Source organism: Panthera pardus, unplaced genomic scaffold (genome assembly GCF_024362965.1).
Source record: "Panthera pardus isolate Hobbes unplaced genomic scaffold, ASM2436296v1 HiC_scaffold_2, whole genome shotgun sequence".
Taxonomy (NCBI): Eukaryota; Metazoa; Chordata; class Mammalia; order Carnivora; family Felidae; genus Panthera; species Panthera pardus.
The window spans coordinates 21,523,462-21,549,652 of NW_026526765.1; the positions used below are offsets into that span (position 1 = coordinate 21,523,462).

The 26,191-nt window shown below is 33.2% G+C and overlaps 1 protein-coding gene across 2 annotated transcripts in view; it reads right to left on the bottom strand.

Moving 5' to 3' along the window:
- The window catches only part of CDH9 (cadherin 9), a 136,269-nt gene that overhangs the window by 20,029 nt on the left and 90,049 nt on the right, over positions 1 to 26,191 (bottom strand). For both annotated transcript variants that reach the window (XM_019450738.2, XM_019450739.2), the window contains exons 3-7: positions 14,390 to 14,684; positions 7,715 to 7,834; positions 6,958 to 7,125; positions 4,704 to 4,891; positions 3,500 to 3,753 (exon numbers count right to left, since the gene is read on the bottom strand). In XM_019450738.2, coding sequence (XP_019306283.1) covers positions 3,500 to 3,753; positions 4,704 to 4,891; positions 6,958 to 7,125; positions 7,715 to 7,834; positions 14,390 to 14,684 — 1,025 coding nt within the window. The remainder of the gene's footprint in view (positions 1 to 3,499; positions 3,754 to 4,703; positions 4,892 to 6,957; positions 7,126 to 7,714; positions 7,835 to 14,389; positions 14,685 to 26,191) is intronic.

Genomic DNA, 26,191 nt, shown 5'->3' on the forward strand with positions numbered 1-26,191 from the left:
TTCAGGAAGCTTTATAAACTTCAAATACAAAATGAATGAAGCATACTATAGACAGGAGCATCATAATCAAATTACTTAAAAGTAGTGACACAATTTAAAAGCATCCTAAAGAACAACTGACAAGTTACAAAGAGAACAATTAAGATAAGGGCAATGCAGAAGTTTTACTGTATTGGTAGAAAAAAACATCTTTGGCCTCTAAAGCTGTACCTAAATAAATAAAAATAAATAAATATAAATAAAAAATTTATTCAGCACTAAAATGTACATATGAAAATAGGAATGAGTCTCAAATCAATGATCTCAGCTTCTGAATCAAGGAAATAGGCAAGAACAGCAAATGAAACTCAATGTAAGCTGAAGAAAGAATAATCAGAGGAAAAAAAAGAGAAAACAAACAATTGAAAAAATCATTTACTCACACAGGTCAGGAAAAAGACAGAAGTAGATACAAATTAACAGTATCATAGAGGACTATTATTATTAGAGGTATCAAAAGGACAATAGGAATATTATGAACAACTTTTTTTCAACTTTGATGAAACTACCAAATGCCCTGAAAGATGAAGGAAAAGGAAAACAAAGCCAAACAGGCTCATGTAAGAGTTAAGATAACCTGAAGTCTTACAACTGGTAAGGAAATAGGATTTGTAGTTGTGACTCATAGAAAAAAGAGAATATCATCCTTTGCTTTTAAATTGTACTAAACATTTAGGGAAAAATAATGTCATTTCTATGCAAACTCTTCCAAAAAATTAAAAGAGGATCTCATACTTACGACTGCATTCTGTGAGACAGTCTTACCATGACGCTAAATACAAACAGATGTTACATGAAAACAAAACTGTAAAATAATGTTCCAATGAAAATAAGTCCTGGGGCGCCTGGGTGGCTTAGTCAGTCAAGCATTAATCTTGATTTTGGCTCAGGTCATGATCTGACAGTTCCTGAGATTGAGCCCTGAATCGGACTCTGATTTGGGATCTGTGCTGGAGTGTGCTTAAGATTCTCTCTCCCTCTCCCTCTCCCCTTCCCCTTCTAAAAAAAAGTGCAAAATTATTTTTAAACTTTAGTGAATTGAATTCAACAATATATAATAACAATAGCATAATGTGGCTAAGTGGCATTTATCCCAATAATGCAGAGCTTGTTCAATATATGAAAAATAAATCAAACATATTTCATATTGAACATATGAAAAAATGCTCAACATATCGGCATAGAGATACAATTATACCCCTATTAGAATGGCTAAGGAGGCTCCCAAGTATTGGTGAGGCTATATAGAAACTGAATCCATCATAATTGCTGGTAAAAATGTAAAATTGTATAGCCACTTTAAACTGTATAGCCACTTTAAAATGTAAAATTGTAGAGCCATTGTTTAACTTTAAATAATATGCTGGTTTCTTAAGCGTTCAATACATATCTACCTGATGATCTGATCATAATTCTTCTAGGTATGTTTTCAAGAAAAGTGAAAACATATAACTATACAAATACCAATGCGCAAATATTTGCATATGTACTTATCAACTGATCAGTGAACAGATAAACAAAATGTGGTATTTCTGTACATTGGAATATAACAACATGGAAAAGTCTCAATATGGTTATGCTAAGTGAAACAAGTTAGACGAAAGAGAATAAACACTGTATGATTGCATTGGTATAAATTCAAGAAAACAGAATCCATTCTGACCTATATCAACAGAAACCCGATCGTTGTTCGCCTGGGGATCAGGGGTGGGTTTTGGGAAGTTTGGGAGGGAGGCATTAAAAAGACATGAAGAAACTTTTTGGGGTAAGATATATCTACATTATCTTGAATTTGATGATGTTTTAATGGGTGTTTGAATATACAAGAGTTTCTCAAATCATACAAAGTTGTGCAGTTTATTGTTGGTCAATAATACCTTAATACAAGTGTTAAAAAAGAAGAATGAAAAGGTTGTAATTTTCTGGGGTGTCTGGGTGGCTCAGTTGGTTAAATGTCCGACCGGCTCAGGTCATGTTCTCATGGCTTGTGGGTTCGAGCCCCGTGTCGGGCTCTTTGCTGACAGCTCAGAGCCTGGAGCCTGTTTCGGATTCTGTGTCTCCTCTCTCTCTGCCCCTCCCCTGTTCGGAATCTCTCTCTCTCTCATAAATAAACATTAAAATAATTTTTTTAAAAAGGCTGTAATTTTCTAAGCTAACATGTCTGTAGCTGGAGCTGATGAAACTCCCTACTGTGGGAAATGGGGAAAATGAAGAGAAACTAGACCAAATTCTGAGGGGCAAAATACATGTTTTGCCTTTTGCAGAATTTTGTCCCTGAGGGATCTACCTTGTATAACTGAAGTCAGTCAAATTAGTCTACAAATGCAGCACATTATATTAATTATCTCTAATTAGTAAACAGGTCATTAGGAAAGCAGAGTATGACTGCTAAAGAATTGGCTATGTATTCAGATCAACTAAAGTTTGAATCCTTGGTCTGCTAACTATATTTCACTGTGTCCTTAACTCTTTGCATCTCTATTTATTCTTCTATAAAATTTGGGTGATAAGAGTTGTATCTGCCCAATAAAGTTGTAATGAGGCTGAGCTGAGCTAATAAATATATATCTCTTCAGACTCTCTAGTTTATACCAGGTGCTCAATAAACGGTAACCATTATTTTACAGAAGAAGGGATAGGCAACATGTTTGACAGTCTCATGTCATGAATTTAATGCCACAATCAGACACTCATCTTCAGCCACCCATTGTATTCATTCATTAATTTCACAACTATATTTACATTCCCCTTAAGAACCATATAAAGCAATCACTTAAGATTCTGGCATATTTGAAATCTTTGAAATGGTCCATACTATATTCAAACTTTGGGAAAGTATTTACGCTATACTACACAATATGATACTAATTTTAATATGTTTTATATTTGCGAGTATCATTACTTTCTTTACTAATTCTCTGTTATTAGAAAAGGTTGACATATCGTTTTTTCCAAAAATTTTGATGCCTAGTGACTATTTTTAAAAGATGTTTCCACATTTTCAAATTACCTCTTAATAGCATTCCTAGAACAAATTTTTCTTCTAATTTATTTGTTTAGGTCATTTATTATTTGAACTATGACTTCTCCAAGAGAGGCAATGAGATAAGAATCACTACAGCGGAGGATTAAAATCACAGACTCTTAGAGCCAGATGGCCTGATTCTCAAACCCAGCTTTGCCACTGACTAATTGTTTGGCAAGTTATTTAAATGCTGTGTCTTCATATTATCATCTGCAGTCAGGTATAATAATAGGATCTACCTTGCAAAATGATGAGTCAAATACAATAATATATTGAGATCACTTAGAAGTTAGTTCAACTAAGAATCGTGCTATGGAAGGATTTAGTCTTATTACTGTACTTGATCATACATAGTACCATGTTATTTTTTTCAAACAGCTTGTAAATGGACGATGATTATTTTTCTGCAAACTTAAATTATCACAAAATACTTACTTTATTAAATTGTTCATAGCATCTGGATCATATGCTGTAACCTGTCCAATGATGCTGCCCTCCTTTACATCTTCATCTACTTCTATCAAGTAATAAAGTTTGCTAAACACAGGAGGCTCATCTATATCTTCTACAGATATTTTGACCACAGCTGTGTCTTTGAAAGGTCCCAGGTGTAGAAATCGTGGATCAGGGTGAGTGTTACTTGCATCCACTTTTAAAGTGTACAGCATTTTGCTTTCAAAATCTAAATTCTGGAGTTAAATAAGAAAAATTAGTATAATATAGCAGATATGACAAGGGAAGACAATATTAAATTTGAATATCCAGCTCTGTTACCGGTGCCAGGAATTATGGTTAAAAAACTTCCTCAGTTATTGCTGCATAGGTATATCAAATAAACTAGTAATTTTTTGTTTTGTCTTACACTTATTCATAGGGGGTAACTGAATATAATGGTATGCACATTAAGACTGAATCCCACTTATTAATGCAATTCACATTTTGATGGTCACAGGCAGATGTATTATCTAATGGATATACAGATTATTTACTATTATTATTAAAGTTATACAAAGTTAAAATCAGAGTAAATATAAAATGAAGTAGAGATTTAGCAAACTGCTCATATAAGTTGCCCCCTTAGTTCCAACATTTCTAAAACTGATATTTTAAAAAGAAAAAGCATATTTCATTCATCTGAACACTATGGAAAGGAAGATGTGAATGGAAACAGAAAAATCAGAAAAATAGAACATGATCAATATTTAGCTGGATTATTCTAGATAAAGTTTCATCATGTTCTCCCACACTGCATTAAAAATCAAGAAATCCAAAATAAAACACACATCTTCAAGTTTCATCTACTTGAAGAGACAAATTGGAATATTTTGAAAAGTGTGTGAAATAAAGTTATGACTGCATGCCTATTTTTTCAGCCAGGGAGAGTATAAAACAAGGACTTTCGAGGCTGTCTGGTCCTACCTTGAGTGTCTGCTATAAAAGCACAAGCAATTAAGGCTTTGTATCACTTTTTAAGTGTCAGTGGTGAAGATGCGTAACTTGAGATGAAGCCACAACTATACCCCCTTCTATGAAGACTGTAAAGATGGGAAAAATAAATCCTAGGCTTTTCTTCCCTTAACTGAAAAGCAAAAATAAACTATAAGCACTCAATGAAGAAATGAAGACAGCGTAAAGAAACCTGTTTGACAGTTATAATCCCTTCCTGTGTGTCCTTGTCAGTGATGACATCAAACATGTCTGTTCCATCTCCTTCAGCAATGCTGTATTCCATTTCAGCATTCTCCCCCACATCAGGGTCATCGGCTTTTATCCTTCCAACATGGGTTCCAAGAGGTACGGACTCGGGAGAATTAAATTGATACGTACCTGAAAATTCAATCAGAGCTGTTTTGGCATTTCATCTTCAGATAACAAAAACCTTTCTTTTCCTCTGCCTTTTTTACTTCAATAAATTAATTTTAAACTGGGAGAGTTTTTCATCATATTGAATTGTAAGCTGTCAAAAATTATAGATTTATTAAATTGGAAAAATAATTTATAAAGGCAGAGCACTCTCACTTTGTAAATGAGAAATATAAGTTCCAGGAAGATTAAGTGGATGCTCCAAGGTTATTGAGATAACAGATGGTAGGCACGATATTAGAATCCAGAACTTTTACTTAAGAGGGCAAGAAAACCAATTATTTACCGCTTATCTGGAGCTTTCAATATTGTCATTATTTTCCCAACTTTCAAATTATTTCAAAAACATGCACTTATTCTTATATTCTAGGTCAGAGATAGAAAAATAAACCCATACACAGGAATTTCCTTCCTTCCTTCCTTCCTTCCTTCCTTCCTTCCTTCCTTCCTTCCTTCCTTCCTTCCTTTTTGCTTGTTAATGCCTTTAAGGGATATGAATGTTTCTGTTTCCTTCAGTTCCAGCCAATTATATTGCATTGTGGTGTCCTTGAAAGGATTTTAGTTTGTGACAATTTGTTCAAGAATCAATAGGAAAAAGTTAAAAAAAAAAAGTTAATGAAAGTTAGAAATGTTTTTAAACATTTAAAATGGGCTGCATTCTGTATAAGGCCAAAGGCCCTCTATATTAATTTATTTAATTCTAATATCCGTCCTCATAATACCAAGGTAGGGATAGGGCTCAAAGAAACAATCCTATAAAATTGAGAAAAACAGCATGCAAAACTAAGTCTCTCTGATTCAAAGTCTTCTCTTTCTAATTTGTTTGGTGATTAAGGAGGACTTCTAAATCCAGCTGCCTGGATTTGAATTCTCATCACTGGGCAAGTTAAATTCTCTAACCCTTGATTTCTTCATCTATAAAATTGGGTGATAATGACAGCAATCATCTCACAGTTTTTTTTTTAATGAGAATTACATGAAATTATGTCTTTTATATGTTTAGCCCGGGGATAGTTCTTAAACATTTTTTGTTATTACTACTATTATTGTTCTAAACCTTTTGCTAAGATTATAATGGATCATGGAATTATAGAGTGCCAAGCCGTTTGAGAATTCATCAAGTCATACTGTTTCAGTTTATATTTATGGAAACTGAATGCAAAGTTTAGATTTATGTTAATTAGGCTTATTGTTCATGTTCTTAGCAAACTTTTTAAAACATTTATCAGATACATATGTCAACCATCCAAAGCTGAATCATCATATAGTTTAATTTTGATTAGCTTGGAAAAATGCTCTAATGTATTAGATTCAATATCATAAATTTAAATTTGAGACCCCCTCAACTGAACATTTCAAAATAGGCCTTTCATATTTGTACTCACTGCAAAATGGAAAGGATTGGAATCTGTTTGTGTGGGAATTCATGGCATGCAAAGCATTCAGGATTTAACATACGTGCCTAAAATGGTGATGACTAAAAGGGTATTGACTGATTTGACCTTTACAAGTAGATAACAGATACTAGCAAACATGTCTCAGATGTCATCAGAAAGAAGGCATACCACAACTCAAAAGGCCATTAAGAAAAACAAGTGCTGCCATTTGAACCCATTTTGTGTTGATTGTAATACTAGTATCTGATATCTGAGACTTTAAAATATCAAGTCTGTGTTTTAGAATCAATTAAATAAGGGAGTATAATTCTTATATACAGATAGGATAACTGTGTATAAGATAATCTCAGATAACTGAGGTCTGACGAGTGACAGACATGGGATTTGAAACCAGGCTGTCAGAACTAAGAGTCCGTGCTCTAAACCGTGAAACAGATAAGAGAAAGAGTGAGATGATCACAGCCAATATTGGGAAGTCAATTTGTGGGAAATTATAATATTTTGTCGGAGGGATAGGTTGTGGATTTGTCTTTGTTCACAACCGAATAGTGAAAACACTGGTACAAATCTAAGCCTCTATTCGTAGTGTGTTGGAGAAGGCTTCCTACACGAGAGAAATAAAACCTTCCTTACTCTGGGGAAATCGTGGAGGATTGTTGTTGACATCTGTCAGAGTGATGTTTACGGTGGTGGTTCCAGAAAGGCCTCCCATCTGGCCGCCCATGTCTTTGGCTTGTATAACCACTTGGTACTGTTCTCTATTTTCTCTGCTCATGTCTGGTAGTGCAGTTTTTATTATGCCTTTTAGAAAAAGTAGACAAATATTTTACAGTTTAATCACTGAGTTCTAAGATTAACCTATGCAAGATCTATTTTATAGAAGTTCATCATAACAAACAGCCAAAAAGCTGGTGTACCTAACTGTATGAAATCCATAACCAATTTAATGTAATGGACAGAACAGACAGAATTCTTCCACTGGCTATTGTACAGGGAATGAGCTTGGCTAAATCAATTTAATTATATTTTTTGATTTAAAAAAATTAACTTCATTAAAAAATATTCAGATGAATAAGCTTACTTAATTTGATGATTTTCACATTCTTTCTGTTTTGAGTATTTCCTAGGACACAAAAAGTGCTAAATCTCAAATTTTGTATTTGGTGTCGTAAATTTAAACTCTGTAGATAATAGTCTAAAAGGATAACAGTTCAAATAATCTATTTAAATAATATGAAATTTGCTTTTATTTCCATGGAATAACTATGGGGAATAAGTGGAAGCATGATACTGAATCAATAGCTCTTAAAATACAGAACAATCTATAATTGTGCATCCGGATGTATTACATAATGAGATGAGAAAGAAACCAAGTATGAAAGGCTATTACCTGATTCTGGGTCCACGGAAAAATATGGCTGTCCTTGCAGTATGCTGTAGACCACTTTTGCACTGTTTCCATAGTTGGCATCATCTGCATCTGTTGCGGTCACTTGTATGACAGACGTACCTACACGAATCCCACCCACCCAAACAAAGATACTTAAATACTTCTAACTTTGAAACGGTCTTTCCGAAAAATTATTGCTGGTGGGTCATGTGGTGTGTTAGATGATGGTACATGTTCAAAGAAATGTGTTGAAATGATGCTGCCTCACAAAAACAACAACCACAAAAAACAAAACACTTCTCTTTTTTCATTTTTTTAAAAATTACATACCCCATAATTTTATTGTTTGAGCTATCTGAGAAAAAAATCAGCAACCTATTTTATCACAAAAATGAATATAATGAGACAAATGCACTGCACTTTTAGTTGACCAAAAATATTGTGAGGAACAATTTTTCTCTGAATACAATGTGCATGCAATTTTCAATTAATGCATTTCTTGCTTACTGGAAATGTATATTCAAAGATAAAACCAGTATTGGTAACATCCAGGTTGCTTTTTACTCTGATAAATTAAATGTATATTATACATAGAATGAAAAATAGAGGGACCCTGTTTTCATGGGGAAAAAAGGGCATAAAATTGACCTGTAATTTTGTGTGTGTGTAAGATATACATGATTATTAAGCATCTGGGCCTCCCTTTAAAATATAGTTAACATAGTCATATATGATTATATCTATTGATATGCTACATATTATTTGCTGCACATAAGTAAATCAGTAGATATTTCCCCCAAATTAAGAAAGTATAGATTTTGTCACATGCAATACTATAATTTAACACTACTCTGTTTAATTTTATTTTCTGAAACTTAAACCACTGTCTTTTAACTTTATCACAATTTTTTATATTTAAAAGATAAAAAGGTTTTAAAGGGGCTAAACATAATGCAGTATATTAATGGGCTTTTCTGATATCTCACTAATCGCTATAAAGATTCAAAGCATGGTTGTAAAACTACTATTGATTAAAGCCTACCATGTATCCCTTGGGCAAAATGAGTTTGTATGACATTTTCTAGTATACTACATAGAATTTTCCGAAGTTTGACTCTGATTCTACCTAGTTTGTGAAATTCTTTAGGACAGGGCAAATTCCATATTGGCCATATCACTTACTTTAAAACCCCCATACGTTACACACTCAGAACTGGTCTAATTTAGTTGTAATGAATGTTTCTCAAAATTTGCATGTATATGCTTAAAAATTATTAATTGTATGTTAAGATTATACTAACAGCTCATTTCCCATCAATGTATCTGAATACTAACACAGGAATCTAGCAGCATTCGTTTTTATGTTTTTTTTTTTTCAAAATTAATTAGCATAGAAAACTTGAGTTCTTTCTCTTGAGGCCTCTGTTTCCTCAGCTGCAACAGAATTGATATGTTCTGTAAGAAGACACAGTACAACTCACTCGTCCATCCCAGGGGTACTCCTTTGTCATTTAAAGAACACTCACTCATGTCCTAGCCAGACAAAGGCAAAAATAATAGTTATATTATAATATAATATGTATAATACAATAGAATACAATAATGTTTATAAGTTCAACTAAAGTGTTTTTCTGACTTATATGAATTCTTAAATATAATTTTATGTGAACATATATTAGTGAGAATAATAATTATTTTCATACTTGAGGATTATTTGAAACATGAATTATTAAGTGTAATCAGTATTCTAAATGTAAGTAGTGAATTCATCCATTTCATGACCGGTATTTTCCTAACCAGTTTCATTTTTCTTTTACTGTGGGTATAATTTCATAGTGGAAACAGGTAAAAACACTTCTCTATACCTTTTGACACTTTTAATAATGTATTTTGCTGTTAAATTTGTTTTCTATTGTTTGCTTTTTATTGTAGGTATGTGATCTTTGAACATATCCAAAAATACTTGACCTAAAAAAGAAAAAAATAATTCAATCTAAATAATAAAAATCAATTTTGTAATGTAACTAAAATGTTAAAAACACTCATATAAACTACGATCTGTTCTTGTAGAATCATGGTAATGATTAGGAATGCTGATAAACACTGAAAAACACTGACAGCTTAATACTATGATATTTATAATAGCAGAATGAAAAAAGAGAAGTACCTAATGTGTTGGACATTAGGGAATGGAGAGTTGTACTTTTTTTTCATAAATGCAGTGACTTATTATCAGTTAGTACTATTTAGCAATAAAATTAGAAGGTGGTTTTTATGTTTTTTGTACCAATTTCGTAAATATGTGTTTATAAAGATGAATTAAAAGATTTTGATTTTTATCTCCCTCTGAATTTTCTGGAATTCTTATAATTTTCATTTGCTCTCAAATAATCTAAATATTTTACTTTTATATTAAACAAAGATTAAAAAATTATAGTGAAGCTTAAATGACAAATGTATCATATGACATGACATTTGTCGTATCATGATAAATTTATTTGCAGGCTTTGTCCTGTATGATGTAATCTCTCCAAAGGCAGGGGCCTGTCTGGTCTTATTCAGATTTTAACTGAAGCCCAGCATGGTTTCCAGCAGAAAGTCATAATGAGAATGTACGTTTATAGACTGTAAGGTAGACGAGGCAGAATACCCAGCCCTTAATTTGTATGATTACTTTATTCTTATGATTAGCATAAGATATAGGCCTTGAGACATATAGAAGTGGCTCATGGTCACCTGGTAGGTGACAGAGATGGGATGCATCCTAGACAATCTGAAGAAGGAAACAGCACTCTAAATTCTTTACTAAGTGGCTTGTCTGGCATTATGGCTGTGATTAGACACGTTATTGAATCCACAGGTAGTGACTGCTAAGAAAGGGCTTGGGTTAAGTCGTAAAGGGTTCGTTGATGAGTTATATGTGCCAACTGTGAAAACTGCAAAAGGATTTCTTGTTGAAGTGATGGTGTTGGAGAGGAACTGGGTAAGTTTTTGAGAGACCAGTATGGTGAACTACCCAGTCAATGAGAAAAAAGTTGGGCTCTGCTATAAATATTAAAATCAATGCATCCCATTTGCCTTCATTATATATCCTTAAATATTGTCCAGATTATGTGTTCTGATCAGAAGATGCAACGCATTTAAGATTTCAACAATTAATTAGAGTCATTTAATTTTAACTAAAAAGTAATTCTGAGCAACACAATGGAATGTGGCATATGGTTTTGATAGAAGGAAGTAGGGGCAGAGAGATAGAGCAAGGAGAGGAGTTGGTGTGAGAGAAACAGGAGACACAATTCGGACAAAAATAAATAGGAAGAAAGGGACAGTATCGAGGAGACCATTAGGGGGTATATTGGGGAGAAGGGTAGGATAATAATAAAGAAATTTCATTTTATTTTAGAAGACTTTATTTACCCCCAAAGTTAATGGTAGTAGTTTTTTAGCTCTGGTTTAAGTGAAAATCACTAATATAAGGAAGATAATATTAGAATTAAATGACTGTGCATTACTTCATTTATAGAAGCACTTTTTGTTGTCTGATTATGCATGGGCTTTAACTATTAGTTTAAGATCATCCTTTAGTTTTTCTCTGCAATTGATTATTTATATCAGTAAAAGCATAGAAATAACATCTACAAAATTATAGTGAGTTAATATTTATTTTCCCTTAAAACAGGATTACTTATGACAAAAGAACCATATAATTTAAAAATATAAAATTTATAGACTTTATTTAGACATGTTTTATATATTAACAGGTCTAAAATCTTAATGCAAAATGCACTCACTCCCTTTCCTCTTATTTGGATTTAATTTTAATGAGGGGGCATTTGAATTAAGAGATAAAAACTTAAAAAATGTTGCTTTTGAGGAATTACTAAGAATCTAATAAAATTGGAAGTGTTCCAAACTATGTTTTGCATAATAAGCATAACTATTTTACAGTGGGGACAAATAGTAAGGCATTAAAATTATCCAGCTTTCCCTGCATTTATTAAACATTGTTTTTCTGTTTACAATAGTATAGTAATAAATTATGTTTTGGGGCAAGCCAGTTTAATTCTTTTGGGCTCATTTTTACTTATTTATTAAAATAAGTGCTTAAATCAAATGTAGTGTCTTCCATGTGTGTGTATAATATGTACATTTATATTTAAAACTAGATATACATACGAAGTCTATTGTTGGGCCAAACAGGAAGCAATTAATACAGTGATGTCAATCTTAGTACTAATAATAACTATCCTCCATAAATAGGATCAAGATCTATCTGTAACTTTTAAATCCTCTTTTATTAATATGAAAAGCTGCAACCAGAGCCATACATCTCTATGTTGTTGTTGTTGTTGTTGTTTTTCTGTTTTGTTGGAATTCTAGGCACAGAGGCAATAAAATTGACAATTACCCAAATTCTCACTTAAAAAAAATAATGTTTATTTATTTTTGAGAGAGAAAGAGAGACAGAGCTGGGGAGGGGTAGAGAGTGAGGGAGACATAGAATCTGAAGCAGGCTCCAGGCTGTGATCTGTCAGCACAGAGCCCGACGTGGGGCTTGAACTCACAGACTGCGAGATCATGACCTGAGCCAAAGATAGCTGCTTAACCAACTGAGCCACCCAGGTACCCCACCAAATACGCATTTTTAAGGCTGCAACAATAAGAAATTGTGCTGCCCGTAATTTAAGGTTTATATAAATATAGATTGCCTTACAGGAAGGGCTTTTTGCACAAAATAATCTATAAGCCTTCTTCCATGTATAAACTTATATATTCTATATTTTATGGTATGGAATGAGCAAAGATTTTTTTAAATAAAATATACAAGTGCTTACTCTAGTCCTGATATTATTACGTATTTGATAAGTATTAATGTAACCTAGATGAGATAGAATATGTTTGAATTAGATAAATGATTGGAATATACAGAATAAGAGATAATATTCCATTAAATAGCACAAAATAATATGGGAGAAAATGCAGGTATCTGAGTTTAAATATAAATAGTCTCTGATAAATAAGTATTCTGGTTTTTAAAATGAGTTAATTGAGTTAATTCTTTGAAAACTTTAAAAGTTATTCAACTATAAATCAGTTATTATCAAAATGTGTCTTATTCAAATATCTGTCATCCAAATTATACTTTTTATTCTTGTATGTATATCAAATCTATTTCCAGAAGGATAAGTGACAGTTTTTGTACTATTTGTCAAAATACCTGGTAAAATAACATATATGCAGGATAAACAATAATGTGTTATAAAGGTTAAAGGGTGTTACCAGAAAACCAAACTACTTTAGAATACTCATCAACAGGCAGTTGAAATGGAAAGTATGATTTTAGATGTATCTTCATCTCAAATATAAGCCCATAAAGACATCATCATATGTATCTACATTATCCCACTGGTCGACCTATATGGATCAGTCCAGTACTTCCACGGATCTATACCAAGCTAACATATTTTAAAATATTAAAGAAAACACAGCAACTCATATTTCATCCTAGGCTGTATGATTTCCTAGGACTTCTGTCTAATTTGATAATTCTCTTTCATATTATTGGAATGAATACCTAAAAGATAAGAGAACTGCCTCTTTTCTCAGATGGATGAGATTTCATTTGAGATGAAAAGAAATAACTTCTTTGCAAACCCCTGGTTCTTCTGTCTAGATGACACACATAGTTAAGAAACATTTTATATCATTTCACTCAGCAAAGGTGGTTATAATTTTGTTTTCCTCATAAAAAACTATTTTAGACTGAAACATGTACTAATTATAATAATGTCAAAGTTAATCAATGAACAATGATTTTGAAATAATATCCAACTACATAGTATCAAATTTTGAAAATCAGTTATGCATATTTTGGATACTATAGCAAGTTTATATCACTTCTTTCTAAATATGTAATGACTTAATAGCTCTTATTTTAAGACATCTAAACATACACATACAGATAAATTACATAATAACAAATGTTTTTTTTTTAAATTGTAGGCAGCCCTAAAAAATGAAACAATTATTTTCAGTTTGCATGATAAACTATTATTTGGTAGTAGAACACAACTAAAATAATATTAAAAGGCTTGGAATATTGTTATTAGGCTACCAGGTTATTTGATCTTAATTCAGCTGCTTAATCATTCAGAATCCTGGCTCCTAATTAACAGAATGGGGATTTAAAGTTCTATTTCCCATGCTTTCCACATGAAGTTGTTTCAATGATCAAATGAGATATCAAAAGAAATTTGTCAAATGCGAGTATTAGTTGTTATGCAAAATAATGCAAGCAAAACTGTCCAAAACTGCTGACACTATTTGATATCCCTTTTTTATTTCAAGCAGAAATACATTCATCTTGACTGCTATTTGAATAGCAGTTGAGGAGAGGTGAAGGTGTTGGTAGAAATGCAATGGAATAACTGCTCTCATTAATCATATTGTTAGATCATATTTTTAGATATCATTTTAGGTATAAGGTACACCATAGCAGGAATCATTGAAATATATACAATTGAAAATAATTAGAAGTGAGACAGTTAAAACTAAATAGTAGTTTTCAGTTTAGTTCTCATCTTGAAAGAACCATATATGGTAACTGTATGTCCATAATTATTACCTTAGCAAACAAATAAAAATGTTAGTTTACATGGATTAACATATACCTACCGACTCCAGACATTTCAGGAACACTGGCAGTGTATAAGTCTTTTGTGAATTTTGGTTCATTGTCATTGATATCATGGATTTTAATAATAAATTCAGATTCCGGCTCCACCTGCCGCCCAGTCTTTCTGTCTATAGCCTTGGCACGAAGAATGTATAGGGATTTTTCTTCTCTGTCTAATTTCTTTGCAGCATGAATATCTCCTGTATTTTCATCTATAACGAACAGACTGCCAGCCCCATCTCCTGTTAATATGTATTTTAAATTTCCATCTCCTTTATCTTGGTCAGTGTGAAGCTTCAGAGAGGCAGAAAAGAAAAGTTCTATAAATACATGCATTGCTATTACAGAAAAAAATTAATTTTGGCACATATCAACTCTTCACATAATGTCATTAAAACAACGATCACAGTTGTTATCTTAATTTTCAGGTGAGAATACTAAACATTCCAGTTTTATCATTCTCAAAAATGTTAAATAATTACATCTGTACATCATAGGGGACTAAATTTACAATGAAATAAAAATGAATAATATATCTTTTGAAACAGTGTTGAATGATTCAAAGATTTAAACTGTGACACATTAACAAGAAAAAACAAAACATCCATAAACCTAGAGCTTGAGTATAAAATAGTGACATACTCCTGGTTACATTTAATATCACTAAACTAAGAGATGATGTGAGACATTTTGAACTTTTCATGATAAGTTTAGAATATATACCATAACTGCAAACTGATTTTACCTCTCATCAGTAAAATATTTGTAGATTCAGAGGCTCTGTCTTCAGAGAAACCAGAGGGATGGAATTTTATTTCAAAAATTCTTCTCTATATGATTTTGGGAGAGTACACTTTCAACCAGGATATCCTTTGTTTGTTTGTTTGTTTGGAAATTGACATATTTTATAGACTTCTTTAAAATTCAATTGATATAAAAAACACAGGGCTTTTCCACTGGCTGTATACATATTTTTTCATAAATTATTTTCCTTCTGATACATAACCAACTAAAAAATAGACTTTTTAATGTAGGAGACAGTCTACTGAGTACTTAAAACAGACAAACAGATCATGTATTCACAGAAATTTAGAATTGGAAAAAATCTTGACATTTTTTCAAACCTAACACTGTTCTGAAACTTGAGTCTTAACTAGCCTGTCCCCTAGAAGACAACTATGTTGTCTTCTATCATATATCCCAAAATTCCCATTACTTCCTGGCTCCACCTATTTCTGTGTCCCATTCTATCTTTGAATTATTTGACTTTTTAAATAGTTTTTTTATGGTAGCCAAAATAAGAAACTTGGGATGCATATTTTACTCTTCTTTACTTTTAATCTCAATGCCAAAATAATCATATGCAGTCTTCTCTGAAACCCCTTCCCGACCCATCTATATGTCTCCATCCTATGGCTATCACCCTGGTTTTGTCCTGCATCGTATCTTATCTGGACCACTGTAGCAATCTCCTAATTAATGTCTGCCACCCCTCACAGTCTACTCCAAAGAGTTTTCCATTATAAAGGTGATTTTCTTTTCTTTTTTAAAATAATTTTTAAAAATGTTTATTTATTTTTGTGAGAGAGAGAGAGCATGATCAGGGGAGGAGCAGCGAGAGAAAGAGATAGAGGATCCAAAGTGGGCTCTGTACTGACAGCCTGATATGGAGCTCGAACTCACTAACCTTGAGATCATGATGTGAGCTGAAGTTGGACACTTAACCAACTGAGCCATGCAGGTGCCCCAGGGAGGTGATTTTCAACGTCACAAATCTGGTCATGTTACCTCTTAGCTTAAAAATCTTCCACAAGGTACAGTGCAAGAGAAACATAAATCTAAAGTCTTACAAACCTGGGTTATACTCATGCAAATTTTTGTGTTCTATTGGGCAAATGTGTGTGTGTGTGTATGTGTGCATGTGTGTTTAATCTAAGCCTGTTCTATTAAAAAGACATAATATTCTTTACAAAAATAATCTTTACTTTTATTATTCTAATTTTTTGGACTCTATCGCCTTATTTATACATCTTCCATAATCTTATCCTCATCTCTAGATACATCACTGCCACCTGTACCCACTTCGTTACCATTCTGTACCAACCAATTATATTGTTATATATTATTATATATATGTAATATACATATTATATATATGTAATATATATATTACATATACATATATATGTAATACATACATACATATTATATATATGTAATATATATATATATACAATATAATATTATATATTGCCTTGTTCTATCTTCTTCATTTCTCAGAGAATACTGTTCCAGTTTTTATTCTTGATGTTTGCATATTTTCCTCTTACCCTTTAACACCCTTTCTCTTCTCTGCATTGTCTCCTAATTAAACATTTATCATATCTCATTTAAAATCAGGATGACTTTTCCTACTCTCTAGATTAGAATACATATGCCAGCTCTATAGTTACAAAGCATATTTCATTGTCCTATCGTGATATTCACCACATTTGGTGAAATTATTTATTGTGCCCACTAAACTGTAAAATTCCAAAGAGAACGATTGATATTATTCTTTTAAATTGCTAGGATTTCATTGAAGGTGACAAAAATATGGAAAGACATTCCATGCTCATGGATTGGAAGAACAAATATTATTGAAATGTCTATACTACCCAAAACAATCTACACATTTAATGCAATCTCTATCAAAATACCAATAGCATTTTTCATAGAGCTAGAAAAACAATCTAAAAATTTGTATGGAACCACAAAACACCCTGAATAACTAAAGCAACCTTGAATAAGAAAAGCAAATCTGGAGGCATCACAATTCTGGACTTCAAGTTATATTATAAAGGTGTAGTAAAACATTATGGTAATGGCACAAAAATAGACATATAAATCAATGGAACAGAATAGAAAACCCAGAAATGAAGCCACAGCTATATGGTCAGTTAATCTTTAACAAAGCAGGAAAGAATATCCAATGGGTAAAATACAGTGTCTTCAACAAATGGTGTTGGGAAAACTGGACAGCAAAATGCAAAAGGATGAAGCTAGACAACTTTCTTACACCATACATAAAAATATTGAAAATGGATTAAGGCCCTAAATATGAGACCTGAAACCATAAAAATCCTAGAGGAGAACACAGGCAGTAACTTCTTTACATGGGCCATAGAAGTTGCTATGATACGTCACTAGAGGCAAGGGAAACAAAAGCAAACATGAACTAGTGGAGCTTTATCAAGATCAAAAGCTTCTGCACAATGAAGGAAACAATCAACAAAACTAAAAAGCAGCCTACAGAATGGGAGAAAAGATATTTGCAAATGACATCTGCGATAAAGGGTTAATATGCAATATATATAAAAAACTCTACACCCCCCCCAAAATAATCCAATTAAAATCAGCAGAAGACACGAATAGACATCTTCCCAAAGAAGACATGCAGATAACTAACAGACACATGAAAAGATGCTCAACATCACTGATCATCAGGGAAATACAAATCAAAACTACAACGAGATATCATCTCACACCTATCAGAATGGCTAAAATCAACAACACAGGAAACAACAGGTGTTGGCGAAGATGCAGAGAAAGGGGAACCCTCTTGCACTGCTGGTGGGAATGAAAACTGGTGCAGTCACTCTGGAAAACAGCATGGAGTTTCCTCAAAAAGCTAAAGTAGAGCCATCCTACAATCCAGCAACTGCCTACTAGGTATTTACCCAAAGGATACAAAAATACTAATTTGAGGGAATGCATGCACTCTGAAATTTAAAGCAGCGTGATCAATAATAACCAAATTATGGAAAAAGCCCAAATGTTCATGTCTATTGATGAATGGATAAAGAAGTGACATATATAATATATATATGTGTGTGTGTGTGTGTGTGTGTGTGTGTGACACACACATAGTTATATAGTTATAGTTATATATAAAATATTACACAGCCATAAAAAGAATAAAATCTTGCCATTTGCAATAATGTGGATAGAGCTAGAGAGTATTATGCTGAGCAAAATAAGTCAGTTATAGAAAGACAAATACCATATGATTTCACTCATTTGTAGAATTTAAGAAACAAAACAAAAGAACATGGGTGAGGTGTGGGGGAAAGAAAGGAAAGCCAAGAAACAGACTCTTAACTGTAAGGAACAAAGTGATGGTTACCAGAGGGGAAGTGGGTGGGGGGGATGGATGAAATAGGTGATAGGGATTAAGGAGGGCACTGTGTTGAGAATAGGGTGTTGTATGTAAGAGTTGAATCACTAAATTCTAATCCTGAAGCTAACATTACACTGTATGTTATCTAATTGGAAATTAAATCAAAACTGGAGAAAAACAACGTCAATGGAAATTTTACATATATACACATGAATACAAAGTATTTTTTATTTTTTTGTATATCATTCCTTTTTAGTTTTCCATGTATTTAACATAATTCCAATATGTCAACCTAAAAAAAATAGCCAGGTATTTTATTAGAAAAATGAGTGTATTCAGGAAGAGAAGAAGAACTCTAATTCAGGACAAGCAAACTGTGGCAAGCTATAGGCAAATCTGAGAAAAAGTGACGGTCAGCTTTTGTTAGGTTTTAGGAGGAAATTGAGGAAGATTGTTTTTTAAACAAAAGTTCATTGGAGAAGAACAAAATTTTGAGGTTGTGGCTGCTTCTCATTGGCTGCAAGTGCTGATTAGTGTATTGTTGCTGGGGCAGGGAGAGATCTTCCTTCTTTTTGCAGGTTATGTAGGCTGCAACCAGTGGTACATTGGGATATATACTTATATTTATATTATATTTATATTCATATATTCATATTCATATTCATGTTTATTTATTTTGAAAGAGAGCAAGAGCACAAACGGGGGAGAGGCAGAGAGAAGGAGAGACAGAATCCCAAGCAGCCTCTGCACCATCAGAGCAGAGCCTGATGTGGGACTTTAACTCACGAACTGTGAGATTATGACTTAAGTAGAGATCAAGAGTAAGATGCTTAACCCACTGGGCCACCCAGCTGCCCCAGGAGTTATATCTTTTTATCTTACTTAGATTCAAATACCAATGGAAACCACTCACTTTTCAAACATTTCTCCTCATTTAAAGTATTTTGAAGGCTGAAAAAATATTCAGACAAACATGGTAATCATAATCACTACAATTTTCTGTGAATGATTTTATATTTGATTTTAAAAATTTCAAGGAAACTTCAGTATTAAAATTATGCTGCTTGGACTGAATATGGTGTCCAGAGAGAAATTAAAATAGTAATGGAACTACAAAATTTTCAGAATAAGTTTGTGGTCTGAAAATATTGAATTTTAATTACAAAATGAAATATTTGCAACAGAATTATATTTTAGTCATCCCTATATTGAAATCATAATTTAGGTTTACATCCTATTCCTATCCGTTCTAATGTCTGCCATGATATTTTATGTGTACTCTTTATTCTCTTAATTTAAAATGCCATAAGAAAATAAAATAAACTACCATTTTAAAAGAATTATGTCACATAAAATCAAGCACATATTTTAAAGCAGTGTCTTTAATTTACAATTTCATTTTAAGAACGAAAACACAATATTTATTATCTGGTGTAATCTAACAAAAAACAAAAGATGCTATATTAAAATACTGGATTTTTCCATCATGTACATTATTAATTTTCAGTTACACACTTAGAGTTGATAGAAATCAATAGCAAAACCTATTATAACGTAAGTATAATATCTTCTATATGGAATCAACACTCAGCAATTTTATAGGATCAATGAAAATAAAGTAGAAATCTTATGACTATTGCTTATCTATTATAGAACCAAGCCCACATAAAATTCCTGAAGAAATATGAGTACCAAAATATAGTTATTTTCTTCAGATCTCAATGTACCAAGTAGTCCTCCCTCCCTGGAAATAACTTATTTGCCTCTTTTAAACTTGAATAAAACCATGATAGCACAATAAATCCTAAATAATGTTTTAAAATGCTAGCTATTATTGTCCAACAGTATCATGTTTTGTACAAAATCAACAGTATCATAATTTTGCCAGCTACAGTTGTTTTTAGAAATTTGAAAAATTTAAATGTACATGCAAAATAAGCTAAAAATTTAAATTATATAGATGCGTATATAGATAGGAAGAAGTCTACCAAGTTCTCCCTTGATCTATAAAAGCAGAAGAGTTCAAGATCAAAAAAACGAAAGACTAACTTGAAGGTAAAAACAAGGAAGTCATGACTCCTCAGTCCATCCCCAGACTTGAGCCAGTTAACAGACCCAGACCCTTTGAATGAAAGGGATGCTCAAGTCTTCTTGAGGAAGGTCCCCAGTACATGCCTGAACATTCATACTATTAGTCTTTCTCCTGGCCTTCCGCAAATGGGCCTATGCCTTTTACCAAGTTAACTGTGTGCTGGATAAAAAGGAAGTAATCAGACACCTGAGGAGTCCTGGACACAATCTCTGAATTCTCATTGACTCCAGGAAACCCAAATCAGTGTGATCTGCCAACCAGAGTAGAGGTATGAGGAAGTCAGGTGATTGATGGAGTTTTGCCTGACATCTGTCTAATAGTGGGCCCAGTGGGATCCTAAATCCATTCTGTAGTAAAAGATAAATTGCTGTATCTTCCCCATCCTCCAACCAAAACAGAAGCCCAATACCTCGTGGTCTTTGGAGGTAGAGTATTTTTCATTTGGATATGTTATTTCTATCCATTTACTGAAACACCTGAAAAGCTGCTAGTTTTGAGTGGGGCCCAGCACCTGAGAAGATAGGATGATTTGGTCTGTGTATACAAGTCAGTCTCTTTCCTCAGCCAGTTTTGTCGTTTCCTAATGGGCTCATGAACAAAGCGGCCATGGTGGCAGGAGTGGAAGTTATACATGGGTTTAACAACTTGAACATCCACTGACTAAGGACCATCTGGCTACAGTTACTGTTGAATGCCCAATGTGCAAGCAGTAGAGACCAACATTGAGCCTCCAATATGGTGCCATTCCCTTGGGTGATCATCCAGCTTCCTGATAACTAGTCAATTACACGGGAATGCTTCCATCCTGAAAGGTATGATGCTGTTATTTTGTTTTGTTTTGTTTTAAGCTTATTTATTTATTTCGAGAGATACAGAGAGCATGAGCAGGAAAGGGGCAAAGAGTGACAGGAATAGAGAGAATCCCAAGCAGGTTCTACGCTGCCAACACAGAGCCTGACATGGGGCTCGAACTCACAAGACTGTGATATCATGACCTGAGCTAAAGCCAAGAGTTGGACATTTAACCTACTGAGCTACCCAGGTGCGTTGGGACAATGTTTTTGTTTTTGTTTTTAATTATTATTACTACTATTATTACTCCTGGAATAGACACTTACAGTGGATGTGTATTTGCCTTCCCTGCACATAGTGATTCTGCCAAAATTACCATCCATAGACTTACAGCATGTCTTAATGGTATTCCATACAGTATTAGTTCTGATCAAGCAAATCACTTCACAGTGAAACAAGTGCAACAATAAGTAAATACTCTTGGGATTCACTGGTCTTACCATGGTCCATGGTCCACACCATCCTGAAGCAACTGATTTGGCACAATGATGGAATGACCTTTAGAAGACTCTGTTACTATGACAGCTAGGTGCTGATGCCTTGCAGAGCTGGGGTGAGTTTATCTTGAAGGCTACATATGCTCTGAATCAGCATCCAACAAATGGTGTTGTTTCAGGATTCACAGGTCCAAGAATTAAGGAGTGGAAATAGGAGAGGCATCTTTCACTATTACCCCTAGTAACCCACTAGCAAAATTTTTATTCCCTGTTCCTGAGACCTTATGCTATGCTGGCCTAGAGTTTTTAGTTCTAGAGAGATGGGGAAATTTTTCCACCAGGAGACAAAAAAATAATTTCACTGAATTGCAAGCTAAGATTGTTGGACTCCTCATGCCTCTAAATCAATAGGCAAATAATAGAGTTATTGTATTGCCAAGGTGATTGGTTCTGACTATAATGGGGAAATGGAGGCAAGGAGCAGTACTTGGAATATAAGAGATCCCTTAGAGTGTCTCTTAGTATTACTATGCCCTGTGATTAAGATCAATGAAAAACTACAGCAACCCAGTCCATAAAAGACTACTAGTGTTCCAGACCCTTCAGGAATCAAGGTCTGAATCACCCCGCCAGAGAAAGAGCCATAACCAGATTAGGTGCTTCCTGAAGGCAAAGGGAATACAGAATGGGTAGTGGAGGAAAGCAGTTACAAATACCAGTTATTTGTTAGTTACAGAATGTGTCTAGTTATAGAATGACTCATTGTCATGAGTACTTACTCCTTATTTTGTTATGAATACAGTGTGTTTTTTATAAACAAATTTCTTTGTTTTTCCCCATCTTTTTCCTTTATCATGTAACATAAGATACATGAACTTGTTATCACAGTATTTAAATATTATTAATTTTACATTATTGTATTTATGTTACAAGATACCAAGGAGAAGAATACACATCACTAAAGGACTATACCTCTTCTGGAAAGGGGTTAGTGTAATCCCAGTTGTGTGCAAATAGTTGTATTCTGTTAGGCAGAATTATGACCTTGTTATTGTCTTTCTTTGAGATTAGCATGACTTAAGGAGATATGTGTGAGTGCCAAGTTAAGAAGAAGTGGCCTTATCATGGTTAATTTTATGTGTCAGATTGTGCCATTAGGTGCCCAGATCTTTGGTTAAACATTATTCTGAGTGTATCTGAGGGTGTTTCTGGATGAGATTAATATTGGAATTGATGGGCCAGGTAAAGCAGGTTACTCTCCCCATTTTAGGTATGAATCATCCAATCCACTGAAAACCTGAGAAACAGAATTTGCTTTCTCTGCCTGACTGTGTTTGAGCTGGGACGTTGATCTTCTCCTGCCTTTAGACTCAGACCGGAACGTAACACTTTCAGGTCTTCAGACTCCCAGTGGAACTATGTCATTGATTCTCCTGAATCTCTGGCTGACCAACTGCAGATCTTGGGACTTCCCAGCCTCCATAATCATATAAACCAATTTCTTATAATATATATCTATATATATTATATAAAACAAATATATATGTATACATATACATGTATACATATATATATGTGTATATAGATATATATCCTGTAGACGACTACAATTGAAGGCAAAATTTGCAAAATCCAAGCAAATTTATTCCTAATCCATTTTCTTTTAGGAATGTAAGAGTTTTTTGATTACTTGCTTGCTTTAAATTTTGTTTAAAGTGTTTATTTTTATTTCTTTATTTTGCACACGCACATGCAAAAGAGAAAAAGAGGAAGGAGAGAGAGAGAGAGAGATAGAGAGACGGGGGGGGAGAGAGAGAGAGAGAGAGAGAGAGAGAATAAGGAGAAGGGGAGAGGGAGAGAGAGAAACTCCACACCCAGCATGGAGCCTGATGCGGGGCTCGATCTCCCAACCAGGAGATAATGACCTGAGCAGAGAGCAAGAGTAGGGTGCTGAACCAACTGAGCCACCAGGAGCCCCTGTTTAACATGTTTTTAATTTCAAAAGTATATCGTCCAACTCTTATTATCAACAATCTTCACATATTCCTAAAAAATATATATGTGGAATTTTCTAACTGTTCAGTTTTTAAAGAGGAATGATATAAGAGCTATAGCTGACAGTTACTAAAAATAATGATTAATAATACTTCTGATGTCTTAATAATGTTAAAATATATGTCCAATATATTAAAAATAGTGTGTTGTGCAGCAGTCTTCAAGGCAGATTTTTCTTCTTTATTTCAGATAAATTGAATTATCTTTAAATTTACTTGTATTAAGTATTGGGTTTATAACTAATATATTAATACGCAGTTTTGGGTAAATGAAAATTAAATATAACACCACTGATATGCAATGTAGCTATGCCATAAAGATTTCCAGTTTTGACTAAAGAAGCATTAGCTGGACATACCCTCTCATAGTAAGCAACTAAAAATCTGGACAAACTACATGAAGTCGCTGTTTTTAGGAATTACACAACAGAAGGGAAGCAACAAAATGAGTTATAAATTCATTCTACCAGTTTGCCTGGGAAAAATTTTACTGTAGGGATGTGGAGCATGTACAGACAGTGGCAAATCTGCTGGGCAGAGAAAAACAGAGATGGGAATTCAGGGCTGTTACTGTGGCACTGATTTGCTGGACAGGATACAAAGGGGCGAGAGCCACAGAGTGCTCCAGTCAGAGCATCTGTGTAAATATGGTAGAATCATATAGTGTACATGTCCACAGAGGCTTAGCATAGAAAATTTCTGGGGATCTAAAATTTTAATAGAGAATTTCACTAATTACAAAGAATGGGAAGAGAGGAGTTTGGGCACAGCCAGAATGGTTCAGTCTTAACTGAATGTTGTGGGTGTTAAGAATTGAGAAAAGCCATGCCTTGGGAGAAACAACTGTGTCTATGAGTGAAGAATACATCCTAAGAAAAAAAATACAGAGGGTGCCTTGATGGCTCAGTCAGTAGAGCATGTGACTCTTGATCTTGGGGTTGTAAGCTCAAACCCCACATTGGGTATAGAGCTTACTTAAAAAAATCAACAGGATTTAATAAAACTTAAAAAATGAAAATTCTTTAAAGATAGACAAACTAAAATGGGCCCATTCAAACAGTTATTAAAACAATGTTTGACAAGAAGACTGTATCATCTACAATTCCCAGAATATAGTAATATAGTAGTATATATCAATTATTAAGTTCTAGGAAAATGTGTTTTTTAAATATATATTTAATATATATATATATATGTTAATATATATTTAATATATATGTTTACATATACATGTGTGTATATATACATATGTGTGTGTGTGTGTGTGTGTGTGTATATATATCTCCAATGGAAACAGAAACACAGACAATCCCAATATGTGAGCTACTAACGGACATACATGTAATTGGAATAATGTTCATGCACTTACAGTTGCAAAAGGGAGAAAAGAATATGACAGAGAATATTTTTTTAAGAGATAATGGTAGAAAAAATCTTAAAAGCATCCAAGGAATAAACATAAGTTTAGGTTAAAAAAATATAACAAGAAAGACAGCTGATTTCATATTAGAAATAATGGAAGCCAGAACTGTTTAGTAAAAATAACCTTCAAAAATTAAGAAATAGTATTTTGAGAGAGAAAAAAAATGCTGAGAGAATTCACTGCAATAAGACTTTCACTTCAAGCAATACTAAATAGATATCTTTAGGCTGAATGGAAATAATGCTAAATTGGATCCTTGACATAAAGAAAGAAATGAGGAGACTTCATGAGAGCAAAACAGCTGGCATAAGAGATTATCTTAAAGTATTTTTAAAAGAAAAATGGCTGTTTAAATCTTGTATAACATCAACATATTATAAAATTTATATAGCATAGTAAACATAACATACATAACAATAATAGCAAAGTAGATGGAATTCTGCTTTCACCAAGTTTTAACACTATGTAGTAATGACATCATATTCCAGTTAGACTTGAATAAGTTAAGGATGGATATAACCCTTATCCTTATATTCCTTTTATAATCCTCAGGGCAACTGCTAAATAATACAAGGAGATAAAGCTAAAATGGCAACTGTGGAAATAAAATGAAATGCTAATTAGTAGACAAAAAGAAAGTTGAGGAGACAGAAATATTTTTCTATAAACAAAGGCAAGAAGCAAGAGGTAAATGGTGAATAATTAGAACAAATGTAAAACAAGAAGGCCAGCAGTATATAAACACAAACATATTAGTGATTACATCAGTATCAGTGGGCTTAAA